Source organism: Manduca sexta, chromosome 27, assembly GCF_014839805.1.
Source record: "Manduca sexta isolate Smith_Timp_Sample1 chromosome 27, JHU_Msex_v1.0, whole genome shotgun sequence".
Lineage (NCBI taxonomy): Eukaryota > Metazoa > Arthropoda > Insecta > Lepidoptera > Sphingidae > Manduca > Manduca sexta.
Window position 1 is genome coordinate 12,676,257 of NC_051141.1, and position 17,856 is coordinate 12,694,112.

The 17,856-nt window shown below is 34.9% G+C and overlaps 1 protein-coding gene across 3 annotated transcripts; it reads right to left on the reverse strand.

Annotated features, from left to right (window-relative positions):
• LOC115445033 lies at positions 1–17,759 on the reverse strand. Of its 3 annotated transcripts, none has more exons than XM_030171108.2 (10): positions 17,544–17,759; positions 17,078–17,260; positions 16,847–16,972; positions 14,133–14,338; positions 13,721–14,053; positions 10,664–10,828; positions 9,529–9,795; positions 9,188–9,450; positions 8,499–8,696; positions 1–5,224 (listed from the first exon to the last, which is right to left on the reverse strand). In XM_030171108.2, the coding sequence occupies exons 2-10, from the start codon at positions 17,186–17,188 to the stop codon at positions 879–881; spliced, it is 6,015 nt and encodes a 2,004-aa protein (XP_030026968.2). In that variant the 5' UTR covers positions 17,189–17,260; positions 17,544–17,759; the 3' UTR covers positions 1–878. The 3 variants fall into 3 exon arrangements, with proteins under 3 accessions (XP_030026968.2, XP_030026969.2, XP_030026966.2); XM_030171109.2 differs by having other exon boundaries at positions 17,078–17,166; positions 17,544–17,671; XM_030171106.2 differs by lacking the exon at positions 17,544–17,759 and adding an exon at positions 17,261–17,479 and having other exon boundaries at positions 17,078–17,166.
• Positions 17,760–17,856: the final 97 nt, after the last annotated feature.

Sequence of the window (17,856 nt, forward strand, 5' to 3'; positions counted from 1 at the left end):
AAAGTTTTCGAAAATCTTTATTTTCATTTTTTACACAAGAAGATTTTTTAATATATCTTATATGATTTCATTAATACTATTCATTCATGAATTATAGTCAAAACTTATCTAACAAAAATATACTTATTGTAAAATGCTAAAACATTATTTGTAAATAGAGAAATATTTACACAACAATCTAAATTAAGTATAACATAAAATATAAAAATTATTAAATAACAATTTCATTATTATGTGACCTTAAAAACCATAGTTACTTTAACATAATATTCGTAAATTAAAGCTAATAAGAAGCTTAAAAGCTTTATAACTTAAAATAAAATATAATATTCTCAGGTAAGTGTGAACGAACTATCAGTGATAATGACTGCCTCTAATATCCGAATATTGGACAGGTATGGGGTAACGGAAATGGCAATAAATACTGTAAAATCAATGTGAATGGATAACATAGTGGTATAGTAAACTTATTAAAATCAATATCAATGTTTATAGACTATGAGGCAAGAACATAAAATGGTCAAAAGTTTACAGACAATTACATAATATAAAAGGCAACTCATAGAACATGTCTTTAATATCGTTTTAATTATTAATACTATTGGGTTTTTGAGAAGCAGTCTCAATTTAGTAATCACAGGGTCTGATATTAATATAAATATATATCCACGACATCAAAGGAATAATATGTTAATTGTTCTACGAAAGATAAACTTGTCATGATGTAAATAAGAACCATGTATGTATATTAAATATTTTTACAAAAATGCTACTTTGAATCTAGAAACAATATAAATTACGTTTTCCTACAACAACTGTCACATTTATGATTATAATAGATTTCAAGGTTTATAGGTGAAGCTATTCTACCATTGAATTTAGAGCCATGAAGGTCGGTTAATAGAATCATAAGGTTGTCTAACACCTAAGCTCGCCGGGTACCCAGATGGATACAGCCCCATAATCTGGGCTCCCGTTTGTCGCAGTAATTCTTCTTGCCGTTGTTGCAGATATCGATGATACAAAGGTGGTGGGTCGGTACTGACAAAAGGATATCCAGCGCGTACTTGTGAATGTCCAATGTAAGGAAACGAGCCTGTTGTATGACCAGAGTTCTGATGAGCTGGTTTCACCAGTTTCTCAGTATTACCTTCGACACTATTCCGCTGCTGACGCGCCACAGCTGCTACCATATAATTTGCAGCCATAAGTTGATTGGCCGTTGTATTTCGAAAATCTTCTATTGAAAAACCACCAGTGTCACTATATATACTAGTTCCGAGAGCCATGTTGGGAGTAGTCCCAAAATTGAAAGCACTTCCAGGGAGCATACTTGTTTTAACCGAAGATAACACATCACTACCACAAGCAGCATGATATGATTGGCTTCCTACAATTGGTGATTTAGTTTCTGATGTCTTCTTTCTTTTATTTTTGGACTTTGTATCTGGTTGAGCTGAAAGTGCTGAGGACTTGTAAGTGCCATTGTCTTTAGTTATTGATGCTGATGGTTGCATAGGGACAGCGGTACTAGTTGGGTGCATTTCAGGTGATATAGTTTTATTAAACATTTGTGCCATTTGGAATGGCTTTTCATGATACAAACCGGTTGAACTGTTAGCGAATGTCGGTAAATATCTTTCGTCAGTAGTATATCGTTCCAATATTTGTGGTATACTAGATAAATTCCGTAAACTTTCCAAAGGTATTGATGAATGGTTGTTATAATTGGTTTTATACGGATTAGATGTAACCAAAGGATGACTTTGAATTAGTTTTTCGCTTTTTTGTGATTTTGCATGGCTATCAATGTTTTTCGAAATTAATTCAGCTTCTCCAACAGAGGATGTAACATTGAGGTGTTCATTTTTAACTAGACCTCTTGGATTGGGAATACGCAATTCGGCTGGGAGATTCTGTTGTATATCTTGAGTTCTTTGTGTGTTTGTCCTCGGTACATTATAAGCATTGTATTGTTGATGTTGTACATTTTTATTGAAATTTAGTGTATTGGGATTTGATGCACTCAAATCAGATTTTAATTTTTCTGCATTATTTACACTGTAGGGTGTGGAATAATCCGATGGTAGTATGTCTTGTTTTCTTATTTGATTTGTCATTTTCCAGTTTCCGTAGTCTAGTGCTGCTGATGAAGAAGGGACATTACCAGCGAATAGCTTTTTGTTAGCTAATTCTATATCATTAATTGAAAAACTGCTTAAAGGTTGGCCACTAGAAATAGGATCGTATTGACTGTGATGTGCCATTATCTGAGACAAACTAATGTCACTGTGCTGTGAATGAGCAGGTGGAATATTACTGGGAGTGACTGTCGACTTTGCGATTGATTTAGGGATTGGTGGATTTATGCCGAGATTAAGAGCTATCGCGTCAACATCGTATACTTTCTGGGGTGAGATTGTGTTTACTTTTGGAATTTCTCTGGCATTGTAATCATCATGCGTTTCTCCATTATGTCTGCGATCGACATCATTGTTCAAATACCCCATATTTACCATATCAATATTGTCTTTTTTCATACTGGTTACTGGTTTATTAGGTTCCACCATGACAGCTTCTTTCTTATCAGTCGATTCATTATTTTCATACTTAATATTTTCTCTATTGTCGACGACACGCCTGTCACTGTAATCAGGACTTGATTTCTCCCGCAAGCAATTCAATTTTGCCATCTCAGATTTCTCACCAAGTGCTAATGCAATATCATCAACAGATGCAGTGGATAGTGAATGTAGTGACTGCGTCATCTTCGAAAATTCGTTTTTGTTTTGAGTTGTTCCTGACATATCTTTGACATCTGAGCTCTTAGAATTTATCGACGTCTGTTCTGGCTCCGTGTATGAACGTTTCTTAACAGGGAACAAATTAGTTTTAGAGTCTGCAATCATTTGTACCGGTGCAGCAGATGCTGCAGAAGTAGTTGTTGAATGTTGAGAAACATGTTGAATTTGGGAATAAGTCGATGGTGGTGCTTGCTTATAGGGAGAGTAAGTATGCGCGAACTGGCCTGTGTATTGATTTTGCTGATAAAGCTCAGGACTCAATGTTGTATAATCTTCTTGAGGACGCACTGTTTTATTCACGACAGGAGGCTTAGGTGCGTCATAAAATGAAGCTGTATTATGACTGTATGTTGACATAGGACTTTTGCTATGATCAATAAAATAGTTAGGTGTTGATGACCCAGTGACATTATTTGATACATAAACATGTTGAGAATATGGTGAGTATGGAGACTGCGGACCTTCTTTTGGGCTGCAACTTTTCTCAGGACTACTTTTAATAGATGTTGTATCATGATAGAAACCAGCTCGCACTGTGCCGTTGATAATAGGATAAGTAATTTTTTGAAAATCTTCTGTTCTAGGAGACGCAGGAGAGCGCAATAGTGGTGATGTATGTGACATTTGGTGTCTTGGCGAATCAAGGTCTTGACTGAAAGATGATCTCTCTGATACTGAACTTCCTGTGCTAGTTCTTCTTTGCCTTGGGGTAGCAGAAACATTAGGTAAAGGACTATCTCCACCATCAAGATTAGGAGTATCAGGGTCGGTGGGAGAGTCATATTTCGCCATGTTTTTAGGGCTTGCTGCAAGTTTGTTATCATTAGTCGGTGCTTCAGCGGGTTTTTCTTCAGTATCCATATCATCAACTTTCTTTTTAGCACTTGATAATGTAGTAGATGTATTTTTTGGTGCACCAAAAGCCTTAAACCATGCACTGAGATTTGGAGTTGCTTTTTCTTGCGATGGTTTTGTAGTAGATGGTGGTTCAGTCTCTACTTCAGCATCTTTTTTATTTGATTGAACTTGCACGCTCTCAGTTTTATTTTTAACCGGTTTATCTTCTTCTTTATCATTTTCGTCGGAGACTGGCGCCGGAGGTTTGTTTTGTTCTTTAGAATTATTTTCTTCTTCGTTCCCGAAAGCATGCTCATTTCCTAGAGTAAATTCAACTGTTGGTAATACAGATCCTAAACTTAATTTTGGACTAGATTCATCCGCTTTAACTGTATCACGAATTTTATTAAGAGGTCCAAGGGTGACAACCTCTTCCATTTTTTCTGTCTTAGTACTTATATTAGTGAGTAAATTTCCCTTGCTTTTGCCTGGTTGCAATCTCTCTATAGTGCGTTGAATTTCACGTCTTTTCAACAATTTTGGTTCACGCGACGACAGCCGTTTGCGTGATAGCTCTTTACGGGTTTGTAAAGATTTTTCTCCTTGAGAAAATTCGTCATCCAATCGGCTATTGTCTTGTTCTTCAGTAGATATAGTTTGTGCAGGGCTGTTAGATGGAGAACTTAAAGTAGAACTTTTAGGTGCATCATCTAGCCATTTGCTTATATCCTTAACAGCTTGCTCTAATGCTTCTGATGCTGATTCGTTTTTAGCTGTATTTTTTTTCTGTCCTTTTTTACATTTGTTCTTTTGGATCTCGTCATCAACATCTTCAGAATCTTTATTTGATGATTCATTTGTATTACTCAAATCCGATATCTTATCAATAATACCATGATTTGGAGTAAAAAAATTGTTAAAAACTGTACTATCTTTATACTTCTCATTTTTAGCTTTAAGTTTTTCAATTGTTTCTCTCAACTTTTGATTTTTATCTTTTTCAGGAATATTAATATTTTGTTTTTGTTTGTCCGCTTTCTGTTTGTACTCAAATAGGGAATCCCAAGCATCTTTGGCGGCATGCCGTCTTCTTTCCTTAATTTTGTCATACTTATCTTTAAAAAAGTTGGGATCGCCCAGTTGCTCCTGTGTCTCCGGCTGGTCGAGTTCTGTAGGAGATGGTGTCGGGGAGTGAATAGATGGCAAAGGACTCGCACTTCGGCTTCTATTGGAGCTTTCCAATGATTCACGTGACAAAGTTCTCTTCATTTCCTCATTTGTTTCCAATTCATGGTGTTTGCTTTTCTTCTTCTTCTGTTTAGATTTTTTCTCTTTATTTTTAGCATGTTTCTGCTTTTTGGCATGTTTAGATTTATATGATTCGCCATGTTCTGATTTAAATGACTTTTTCTTATGATTTTTGGAATGTTTTCCATGACGATGATGGCCTTTACGTTTTTTCTTTATTTTACCATCCTTACTTTTATGCGATTCTTTAGGCTTTTTTATTTCTGCCTCGGGAACTTTTTCATCTTGTTTTTCATCTTCTTGTAGAATATCTGATGTACTCGATTTCGGTTCACCTGTTCAAAAATTATCATATATATAATAGAGGTATATTTTTACATATATGTAACATAAACGTTAGAAATATATTATGAGCAATAGGTTCAGGGTAGACTAAATATAATTAATATAACAAGAAAGACTAATAACTCTTTATTAATAAAATCAATAACAAGCAAAATAAAACACAATAACAATTTGGAAAACATGTTTAACTCCACAGAAGTCATTCATGGATTGTTTCTTCATTTAAGCTTTTTCTCCATGTCCACTATTTGGCTGTCCTGTTACTTGATGCTTTAAGCAATGTTTGGAGGACATATTTATCCAAATTAATTACCCAATTCAGCGGTGTCTTTGTCTGTTTTGTTGTTGTTTGTTTTGCATAAAAGCGTTATTAACTTAACCTTTCAGACTACAAACCATTCAGGATATATTACGCCGTTAAATAGTGTTAAAAACCGCGTCTTTAAAACCACGTGCTCAAGGTGCAGCCGACACAGAAACACTGACACAATATTTCAAAACTATAATAAACTTTGCAGACATTTCTCTTGAGCGTTTTGATTTATATTCATTCCACTTGTCAAAAAAGTTTTATTCGCTCATCATCAATTTTTAAACGGCTCATATTTTATAAATGTAGCGCCTTTTATGTTTTCACCCGATGCTATTCTTGATCAGTCCGCATACAATATAATAAATAACACTTCTTATGTTTCGTAGTTTTGCTTTTGGCAGAGCGGCTGTTGTGACAATGATTTGTGTTTAAACGATGATGTAGCTTGTGGTATGGTCTACCTGTATCTGTCTCTGTTCGACAACAATCGGGTCCATTTGTTTATAGGAACCTCTTTTTTTTATTTGATTGCTTCACCTCATTGATGACGTACCAAGTTGTCTGTTTCCGTCTTTTTGTGCTGAACGATTAAACGCTCTATGGAGTCTTTGGCGGATATCCATGCTGGGGATAAAAAATATTTGAAAGAAGGCCATCCGTGCGTACCAAAGTGATTCTATCTTCGTAGAGGTGAAAAGGTGCAAAGATGTTTTGGTGTGAGCATCTTTCTCAATGTTGGACATTTCACGGACTCATACACCTTTGAGAAGGCAACAAAGCATATTATATAAGTCAACTTATTGAATCCTCAAGGTTTCTCAATAATTTGACGAACTACGAAAATATTTTCAAGGGTTTCCTTTCCTTTCACAAATGTAGCTTACTGTTGTGCTATTTCCCGTGTCAAGTAAGTTTTCGGTCGTACCTTTCGAATATGTAGCAGATTTTTTCTGGCATGACTGATTAGAAGAATGATGAGATAGTTGCCACACATATTAGTTGAATCTTTTTGAAAATAGTGTGGGCTTATACCATCGGCCATTTTTCATTTTCACAGTATTACTGCGTGATATTAAATGTTGCGTATTCACATTGTGAATCTATATTTTTATACAGGGTAGCCCATAACTTTCCAGAAAATAATTTCTTAACAAAAACCCGTAGGTGCTTTTGGAGGAATTTACTAGAAGTTTTAATCTAGAGCCTACCAAACTATATTACTATGTTTTTACAAATTAAAAAACAATTTATAAGAATAACAATATTTTTTCTAAATAACAGTTAAAATCATTTATATAATTACGGACATTTTAAATTAGGGATAAAATTCATAAGGAATACAATGCCTACTTCGGAAGCTAAACTACTCCGGAGGAGCAGATGGTGAATATGAGCTACTATTTTGAGACGGTCGAGTTTTGACGGTTTCGATCCGCTCATAAAGTTCCTCTAACGTACTGAGAAGTCTAATCGGCCTATAAGAGGCCGGATCTTGATTTTGTGAATCCGTATCACAACTGCCTGTTTCCAGGCCTCAGGAAAGATGCAGTTTTGAAAGGCTGCATCATAGATAGCAGCGAGAATTTTAACTAAATGCTCCGGGAGCATTTTAATTAATCTAGTAGGAATCCCGTCGCCCCCGGGGACTTTACATCTTTTGTGTGCTTTAAAAAGACCGATTACTTCTTCGATCGTCACTCGTGCAAGGCGGTCGGGCGGTGGCTCGACAACAACGGGTGTCGTCAGAATCGCGTTTATACTTTCGACTAAACTATTAACCGAAACAAGATGATTGTTGTCTACGGGAATGTTCCATATTCAATATCGACGACCTCTTGAATGCGAAGTTTGGCTTCACGTTGGAGATATCGCGTAAAACGTCGTTATTCCGAGGTGGGATTAGTTGCGCAAGCTTTGAATGAAGCGTTTCGCCTTCTCAACAACCACCGCACGTCGTCGAGAAGTTGCTATTGACTGTAAACAGTCTCCGGCAGCCTCTCGGAGCTTTCGCTGAAGAAGTGTTGCAGGTGGTCGTTTCTTCGAGTAACGATATTAGTCGGGATCGCAGAAAGATCAGGGGATGATGTGTCAGCGAGTAGGATGCCCAAAAGGCGCCAATTCGTTTTCACCTTTACCGGTTCGTTAAGACTTGTGTCTGAGGGACCGTTTTGGGGAATTAAATCTAAGATCACAGGTCTGTGGTCTGAGTTTTGAAGTCCGAAATCCACGCGGGCGAAGCTGCGGGCGGAAGCTAGTTAAATAATAAAATCAATAAACTGCGACTTATAATCTGTTCAATAGTAAAGAAATTAAATAAAATGAGTTGTTTAATTCTTCTTCGAGTCTATTGTTTGTAAACAAAATTAATCGAATGTGTAGAAGAACTAAACAACTTGATTTTTTTAATTTAGACATTGATGATCCTAATGGTATTCACTTTAATAAACTCTATAATTGTAATTATTTAACCTTATAACTACTTTACCATATGGTTTCTAGTGTGGCAAAACTAAAAAACTATACGAGTTATTTAGTTTATTTCAGCAAACTTACAAAACATTATTGTGGCAGAATTAAATAAGAAGGTTTAATTTTTTTATATTTTTATTCTTCAGGTCAGTTTTTTTTGTTAATGCATACTATACTAGATAATAAGACCCAAGATATATAAAAATACCGACATTAAAATTATTTATTGTTTTTTAGTAATGCTTAAAAATAACGAAAAAAAACAGTTAATCGCGTTTATCTCGAAACTAGAAATTTTGAGTTATTTAGTTCTCCACCTACGATATATTGTAATTATATATATAAATTATCTTGGGTAGAATTACTGTTGAATAAAAAAAACGTTTTTGCATATGGCCTTTGGTTTTAACTAACCTTTCACAATGTTACATACAGTATATAGCAGACCACCAAATCGTATCTATATAGAATTAAATCAATACCTGTTTCAGAATGGGATTTCCTTTTTTTCCTTTTATGATGGCTTCCTGAATCACTGGATTTGAGTTTATGTTTCCTAGATGGCGTAGGCAATTGATACTCTACGGCAATTTCTTCATCTGATGAAGAAATTCTGTGCATGTATTTTTCTGTTAAGCGATCAAATGCTGTTTGTAAATTGTCCACCATAAGAGTGTATTCTGTGAAAAAAAAACCAGAGGTTATGCACACTTTACAGTATATTTGCAATATATACAAGATTTTAATTACCGAAAATAAAAAATGTGCTATCCACTGCCATTATAGAACATATATTTGACAAACAAAATACGGTGCCGTGAAATTATCCATGTAAATAGGCGAATTTTGGTCAAAAGTTACAGATTCTTAGTTTTGTTTTACTATTGTCCATTGGTCAATTCATACAACTTAATAGCTTTTGCTTTCTCTTACTGTCATTAATTAAATAATCGTTTTTTACGCACATTTAGTATTAATTAATTAACGTCAATCTAGCGTGTGATCTACATAGCTTTTGTTACGTCCTACGTCTTGGGACCATACTTGTATACAAAAATTCTGCCTACACATTTATAATATCTTATCTCTTCTATATACCCCATTTTTTTTTTGTTAATTAAAAACTTTACAGTGTACAGATCTAAGTTGCAAATATCTGATAAAAAGTTACCATTATCTTGTCCATTATATAAGCGACAATTGTTTACAATAAGCTTAAAATCAGCCTTAAACATTGAGAAATCCGTATAGTATCCACTGTCAAGTCTTTCTTCCATTTTTCGTAAGTCCATAGGACGCCTTATAACGGCGTAATAATTAGGCGCGTATTCTTCTTCTACTGGATCCATAAAAGGCCAGGCGTCTTCATGGGCAGTCAATTGTTCCAGAACTTTATACATATCAGTTTGTATGTCCTCATCAGTTTGACTAAATCTGTAAATTTTAATATTTTCATTTATAAATAGGAACAAAACAAAATAAACCATTATAATATTAATTTTTAATAAATACATTTGAGATGTCTTCAACTTTTTTCTGGTGCTATTAACGGGCTCGTCATTATCTGGTATCACAATTTGGCCTGTTGCAGAAGCTAATGAATTATTAGTTTTTCTTCCAGTTTTGACTGGTGGGTCTGGTGGTGTCTCCCTCCTATGAGTAGTTGAAGGGATTTTTGATTTTCTCTCCTGTACTTTTGATAGTTTTAAAGCCTTTTGAGGCATTTCGTCTTTTGCAGCTTCGGAGCTATCAGAAGAGTCCGAGGAAACAGATTTAGACCTAAAACAGCAACATTAACATTATAATAAAATCCGCATAGTAAAACCTCCAAAATATAGCTGACTAGATACTTTAACATTTAATGATTTCTTATGTTTACGCGAATGTTACGACATTGAAATAAAACTATTTACGGATGCTATCGCGGTTTGTCAGCATTTTATACGAAAAATAAAGTATATTGAGGCTTGAGAATTAAAGTAAACACTATAATAGAAAAATAAATCGTCTTTTTTTTCTTAAAGACAATATTTTTGGAGCTTTTCGCACATCACAAAATTCATATTTTTTTGAAATTTATAAGTCTCTCTACTATTGAAATACAATTTAAAATAAAAAGGAGCAAATTTAACATCAATAGTCTAATTCATAATGTAATGGACTACCGAGATGAATATCCAAGGTTAAAAACTGACACAATTCTCGACTTTATAGTTTATCAATTATAATCGCTTATAATAAGGTGAACAAAGACATTGCATTACTAAAGACTAAAAGACAGTATATGTTAAAATTCTCTAAGAAAAAAAAGTAAGCATTATTAGTCAAAATAAAATATAATACTGTTTTTATTAGTTTAGTTGTCAACTATGAGTAAGGCATTATACATTACAACAGGGTTGTGTGATGTACAGAGCAATTTGGCGAATCTAAATACATATATAAACCAACACGTTTGAAATGATCTACCCTCGCTTGTGTTATACTTCGAGACAGATGGACCCGTGTAACTGTATGGAAAAGGACCATTCTGAACTTACGATTTGAATCAGATTAAAGGGGCCGTCAGAACTTTATGATCGAATGATCATAAAGAATAAAATGATCGAATCCTAAACTACAAATTAAGATAAGAAAAGCATTTCACCTCAGTAAGTTTCTGCGTTTGGCTCGGTTCTCTCGAGCAATATCGGATGTTTCCTTCCTCTCGTCCTCGTCTTTGACGTCATGTGTGCTCTGTTTGTTCTCTTCTTCCTTCTGTTTAATTTTTTGCAGCACACGACTCGATGTACGTCGCGGCAATTCCAGTAACCTTCAAGGAAAATAAATTTATTGCAATCACCAAGAAATGTCAATAGATTTTAGTGTATTTAACGTAAATTCCGTTGGTATAATAAATAGACTACAAAACTGTAACAATTTAAAGTCTGATGTCCATGAAGGAATAAACATTAAATGTTTTTCATAGCCTAAATTCTATCCTTTTTTCATAAGACTGAAATATTTTGTACAGACACAATACAGCAGATTGAATTCATTTCACTAATAAGTTATACAGGCGCATGTTAAATAACGATTTTTTAAACCAATTATATTAATTTTACTAATATTTTTGTAACAATACCATGAATGTAATAGCTTGTAAAGATGTTACGACTTCTTTCTGGATTTGATATTCATTATGTTTGCAGGCTATATTTTAAATTTTAACCAGATAAATGCACAGCAATATTTATATTCTTAAGAAACGCTTAGCTAGCGGAGCGGTGCCAGAGACTCAGAAGACAATATTACACAAGTTACACAATTAGTGGCAGTTGCAGCATTGCACATAGAAAAAACTCGCAGTACTGATTGAAAACGATTATAAATAAAAAGGTCAGAATCATACCATTTTGTGTCTTGTACACTAACTTAAGCATTATAATTGGAGACTACATTAGCTTATAGCCTAAAGTCAATGAGTTCACATACCTACCTAATTTTACCATAGCTGACTTTGCAAAAAACGGTCTATATTCTTAATTCATGTTTGTACTTTATTAAATTTGTGTAAAGGGTTTATTTAGAGTAAATCTTGATAATCATACTAACTTTATAAATTCTTCAGAAGTAAATGTCGAAGCTGCTCAACTGATTTGGATTAAATTTGACACACAGATTTGACTCGAATTAATATAGGAACTTAGCTCCTGTAGATCTTAAAAAATCAGAGTAAGACTTTTTTTGTGGGAAAAATCTTTCATTTGAAGGGAGTTCTGAGCAACATCCAGCAGAGCAATATGTAGTTAAAAACTTATTTCCTAGCTTCAAATTAAGCTTATTTTATAAGTAGTGGGAACAAGTTTATATGGTGCTTCTAAGCCAAACAAATAAGCATTGCACGTGTTTTCCATTTTTTTCCAAGCCTCAACTAAGGAACTTTAGGACCATGTTTCTAAAGAGGGAACAGATTATAATAGAAGCGCGCCTTTTTAAGTCTTCAAGTAAAGTGTGCCAAAAGAGAGAAACGGCACGTGAGAGACGTGCGCTATATTAAGACAAACCTTAAACTGTAATTTTTTTTCTACAACATATTTAAAAACAAGACTATTTGTTACAAAGATTTTAATTTAGCTAAAATTACATTTTAGCCTGAGACTCTTGGGGCATTGTATTATTATAATAAAAACCGGAGAAGTGCAAGTCGGAATAGCGGTCCGAGGGTTCCGTAAACTTTGTAGGTAAGATATCTAAGCCCGCACTGTGGAATGGGGGCGTTTGGAGAATTCCGACACGATATCCCCTGCCTGTCGTAAGAGGCGGTTGATAGGGGCCACGATGGGGGTCGTCGGTGGGCAGCAGGGGGTTGTTTGCCCTTAGTGCGTTTTGTGCGTTTATTGGACCTTGGTTGACCTTCGGGATAGACGGCAGTGTAGTTGGCCTCATGCTACCGTTAAGGCTGAGGGCGTCCTTCGGTGCGCGGGGCTATTATCATTTACATGAGTTGTAAGACTACTTTTTCCCCAATTTCATGAAACTAGGTCAACGAAAAGTACCATATAGGCTTTGGTTCCTTTGTGAATTCGCAAAATATGCCACATAAACAGTCATACTTTTACGACTAGAATAATTAAATTTTGACACGAAAATCGAAGTCAAATTTAAATACAAATAATAGCCGCAGCAACTTTGTGATTCCTAATATAGATTACAATAACTGAACATAGAATTTCGCTTATTATTTAATTGGTGACCATTTAACAAATTATTCGCAAGGCAAATAATACATGTTTTAACATACATTGCATTGGCTTTGCAGGCCAAAAGCCAATTATGATCTTGATTTTTAGATTTTTCATAGATTGTACATTGTGCATTTAAGGGCATTAAAACTTTATTTTGAATGCTATCATACCGGTTTCTTTGCAACCAAACGAAAAAAATATAAATTAGAAAAAAATATTTTTAATTATTTTGGCACATTGAATATAACATATAAAATTTAGTACAACTATAATATTAATTAATCGCCATGCATTAGCATTAAACATGAGCTGCAGTTTTGAAACATAGTGATAATAAAAAACAAGGGAACCAGAATGGTATTTCTCAGTGGAATTATAATTTTACAAAATACATAATTCTAGAAGTATGATAAGAACTATGGAAACTAAAGTTTCTAGTTTTAGTATGGAAAGGTGTAATGTAATATAACAGATATTACTGTTATGATAGGTAACAACAACTAGACTGGACTGATAAACCAAAAGATTCTATACAGAGTTATTGTTTATTGTAACTGTCTTCCCATTCATTTCAATTAAGTATTTTGTTCCTTGCAAAGTTATTTGACAACAAATCAGTGCAATCATAAAATGTATGAAGAAATTCGCTTAATTGTATCAAGTTTCTAGTCAATAGAGAATATAAATTCTAAATTTATATTAATAGAGAATATAAATTCTGTATTGACTTTAATCAATATAATATATATAGTTTAATATTTAATAAACAAAGTATATCCTACCTTTGCTGTGTTTTGGATCTTATAATGCAGAATAAGTGACACATGAAAACTTACTTTTAAAATTCGCACTCCTAACACAGTTAGCTATTACAACTACTTTAGGCTTCGACTGAGCATGTGTGCAATGCAGGGCTTAGCATTTTTTTTTGGTTCCCCACTTTTATATAAGTATTAGTAAATAAATTAATGTAATACCTTTTGCGTTGGAGCTTTTCTTTTTCTTGGAATAGTCGAGGAATTTCAGGTAAAAAGTTTTGTGATAGGGATCGGTAAAGTTCCTTTTCAACTTTGCTTGTGGCCTTGCTGAACTTCTCTGTCAGGTGGGCCCAGTCTTCTTCAGTGAAGCACACCACTTGCCAAACTTTATCTGTGTCATCATCGTCAAGCCAGTCATCACCATAAAACCAACCTCTCTTCTTACTATCTTTCCCTTTTCTCTTTTTTTTACTTTTCGACTTCTTTAGTGTATCTTCTCGATAAAGCCTTGTCCCATAAAAATACCAATATGCTGAATCATTGTCATCCCAACTGTAATATGTTATAAAGGTACATAAGAAAGCAGGTTGCAACATTTATAATTGCCATATTTGATTTGTTCAATACGCACCCTAATGGTTCAACTCGTAAACTTTCAGCCTCAAGGTTTTTAAACAAATCAAAAACATCTTCAGCATCTAACCGAAAATCACACAAAGCATATAAAATCTCAACTTTAGTGCGTAGAGGTAAGAATTGAAAATCAATATCTGTATTGAAGGGATTGTATCTCCCTGTTTCTTGACATTTTCTTCTGAACAACCGCCTCAAATACATCTGGAATAAAAAAACATCAATAGGTACAGTATTGTAGTTTTATTACTTGACTATATGAATACTGAATAGTATTTTTTTAGGTGTATTTATGTATATTTCTCATTGGCTCATGAGTAATCTTTAATACATTGGTGTTTAATGAAGAGCTCTTTTAAATATAAATGCACAAAAGGCTGTAATAGGCAGTTAAATATCAGCATGTTTCATAATTCAAAATAACTTATTCTTCAGTAAGTCCAGTTTGTTTTCATTTTTAACATGAGGAACTCCATTTACAGGCGCTCTCAGACTCACTTATTTTAATTTCTCTACCGACTATAACCAAGCCTTACTCTCTTTCTCATATCGAAGGTCACAGGGTCCGCATGACACACGCAACCGCATCCCTCGCAGGAATCGGTTCTTCGGGATAGCCTCTCTTAGTGATCTCATCGAGATCAGAGTCGTTCATAAAACCAGCATACGAGGGCCTTAGGCATTATTCGCCCGATAGCGGATCACCGGCCCGTCACCTACAGGTCCGATTAGGGATATCGAAGATCGTCTCTTCGACGTTTGAGGGTCTTTTTCGAAAAACTAAATATGTAGTTTGGATAACGGATCGCACATTTTGTTACTACGAAGTGTTCCGGGGCCGATGACGGATTCGACGACGGATCCGATCCGTTCATCGCAATATTTCAGACATGGGATTTTTAAGAACTTATAGGATTTCGCCATCCCATTTTAAAACCTTCTGCGAGGGGAAAGTTCCACTGCTCTCTCAAAAACAATATATATGGGGAATTGATTCTACCACTAAGGTAAGCTACACAATGGTGACGGATCCGAAATAATTTGGTAGTAAAGTTAAATCCGAAATTTGTCGTTTCTTCGTTTCGGATCGAAGTTTTGACGTTCGTTTTTTATTTAGACCCTCTGCTGCGAGAAGGCATCATCGGCACAATGTAGATAACAGGTTTTCTCACTATTATAGGGGAAGCGGCGATAGCCTAGGTGGGTGTGGAATGGACTGCGAAGACGAATGTCCGCAGGTTCAAATCCCAAGGGCACACACCTCTGACTTTTCTAAAATCATGTGTGTATTCTTTGTTAATGTATCGTTCGCTTTAACGGTGAAGGAAAACATCGTAAGGAAACCAGCACATCTAAGAAGTTCTCTATAGGAATTTCGAAGCCTACCAATCTGCACTAGGCCAGCGTAGTGGACTAAGGCCTAATCCTACTCAGTAGTAGAGGAGGCCCGTGCTCAGCAGTGGGCAAGTATATAATACAGGGCTGATATTGTTATTATTATATAGGGGAATTACAAGGGCCCCATTGCATTTCATGGTCTGTTGAAGCATACAAACTCGGTTTTGCTGAATGCCACCTTCAGTTGTTCAAATTCAACAATTGGGTTGAATTAGAGCAACGACATGGGCATCTGCTGCCAATATAGGTGCCTCAATAATATGGTGGAGGTAGACTGGCACTTAATGTACTTGAAGTGCTTCCAATATGCAACTTCAAGATAAAAAGTTACATGAGATGTCAAGAGACAGTGCTAAAATAAGCTTTCCCTGTAGTATAGTTTTCTCTGCCAGGACCTGCACATGCTTGGCTGAGCGAAGAGTGAAGTGTCCATGGTGAAAATCAAATTGCTTCTCTGAAAAATATGACCTTGCTTGCATCAAATGCTGAACAAATTTTCACTTGCCCATCTTGTCCAATAAAACTATAGTGCGGTAAGCTGAAAGAGAATCAGCAGAGTGTCCCTCTTTTTTCAGGAAGGCCAATTTTAAATATTTCCAATATCACAGAATTTGGCCATATCGGAGGCAAGCCGAGAAACGTCCTCTAAGCTAAAGCTCAATGGCTTCCTGACTTAACAATAAATTATAATTGGCCAGGTATGCCTTCAGAATCTGGGGTTATTGTTTTTTCTTGCCCTAACTCACTACAGGCTTACAGCTGTCACTAAGCAGAACTATGGAGGAATAATTGCAGCTCTCATAGGAAACAAAGAGCCTACCACATCATATTACAACTGAGACTGAAGAGACTTAGCCACAGGCAGAGCCCAAGGGTGAAGTTGAGCATGAATTGTGAAGTATGTGCATCCTTACAGATCAAAATCTATCATCCCCTCAGAAGGGTCCTGGTGGTATATCCTTTTGCAAACAATATTTTATATGAATATTAATGAAATAAATAATCCAAACTGGGACTGGGAACTTTATACAGTGGTTGTATTGCAATTCATTGAATTGAAATTTAGTTGAAACAAGACAATTCACAAAATATATCAATTGTCTGTATTGTAAAGATTTAACTGTTGAATGTATATAAACCATAACAGAATGTAATCAACAATCATAGTTGAAAAATGTGTATTACGCGAAATTTATTTTAATAAAGAAAGAAATATTTTCTTTTTATTTTAGCAATGTCTATTTTCCTTTCATTTCACTGGTTGATTGAAGGTGACATTTTTGAACATTTTTTTTTAAATCATGTGCTGTTTACCTGATAATTAAACGCAGAGATGTCATTGTTACCCAAACAACCGTTCAACAGTCTTACAATCAACTCTGTTAGCAGCGAACTTGCAGATTCCTCTGTCCCATCTGTCAAGAGAGCCTCTTCCAATTCCTAAAACCAAAGTTATGAAATACAGTTTATCAATGTTAACAGGAAAAACTGTGGTAATTGATCAATCTAGAGCGGAATTCTCCGATGAAACGCTATTGTACTTACCTCGATGTCAAAATCCAAGAGATTGAATGCAGTCCTGAATAAGGAGCAAAAATAAGCGATGCTGGGCACTTCCCACCATGATTGAATATCTAGAAAGCGTGAGAAATTCATTCAGACATCACTTTTAGAGATACTGTCTTCGAGAAAATCACTCAACTGATGTCTTTATTCACTGCAACCCACCTAAAATATCAATAAAAGATGGAAACATAACCTAAAAAAGACTATTGCACAGCCCCACTTTTAATCCTGATGAAGAACTAATTTCGACAATGATGACATGATTCAAAATTCTTTTTTTGAGTGGTAAGTAATTATTTTTCAACTCTAATGTAAAAATACGAATATGCGTTGTGTGTATCGCGACACAAACGCCATAACAGTTTACTCACAAGTGGTAGTGATTCACTAGAAAAAAACAATATATAAAGTCAGGCTGGTGATAGATTCGATTTAATTTATTTACCTTTCATTTCCAATATACGAAATTAAAACAATAAGCTTTTATTTTCTTTAAAAGAAATAATTAGACCGAAAACGTTCGTATTTTCAACGGAAGTTCATTTTTTTTTCTGGATATGTCTAAAGCACAGACTACTAAAAGTTTGGCCTAAGAATGATACATCAACATAAAGAATCTTATTCATAGCCCATCTTGCTTTTCACTGCAGGTAACTCTTTGTTGAATTTGTAGGATTGTGTGATTTGTTTTTGTATACATCAGGGTGGTCATGCATTGAAACGAGTTTTGCTTATAATGTATGACAATTTTGTGGCAG

Bases quoted from the DNA above. Each gene is read 5' to 3' on its own strand.
- LOC115445033 (XM_030171106.2), bottom strand. From the start codon at position 17,288: ATGTTTCCATCTTTTATTGATATTTTAG. The intron at 14,339-16,846 runs GTAAACAGCACA...TTTTTATTCCAG, and splicing joins TCTCTGCGTTTAATTATCAG to ATGTATTTGAGGCGGTTGTT. The intron at 10,829-13,720 runs GTATTACATTAA...TTTTCCTTGAAG, and splicing joins GAAAAGCTCCAACGCAAAAG to GTTACTGGAATTGCCGCGAC.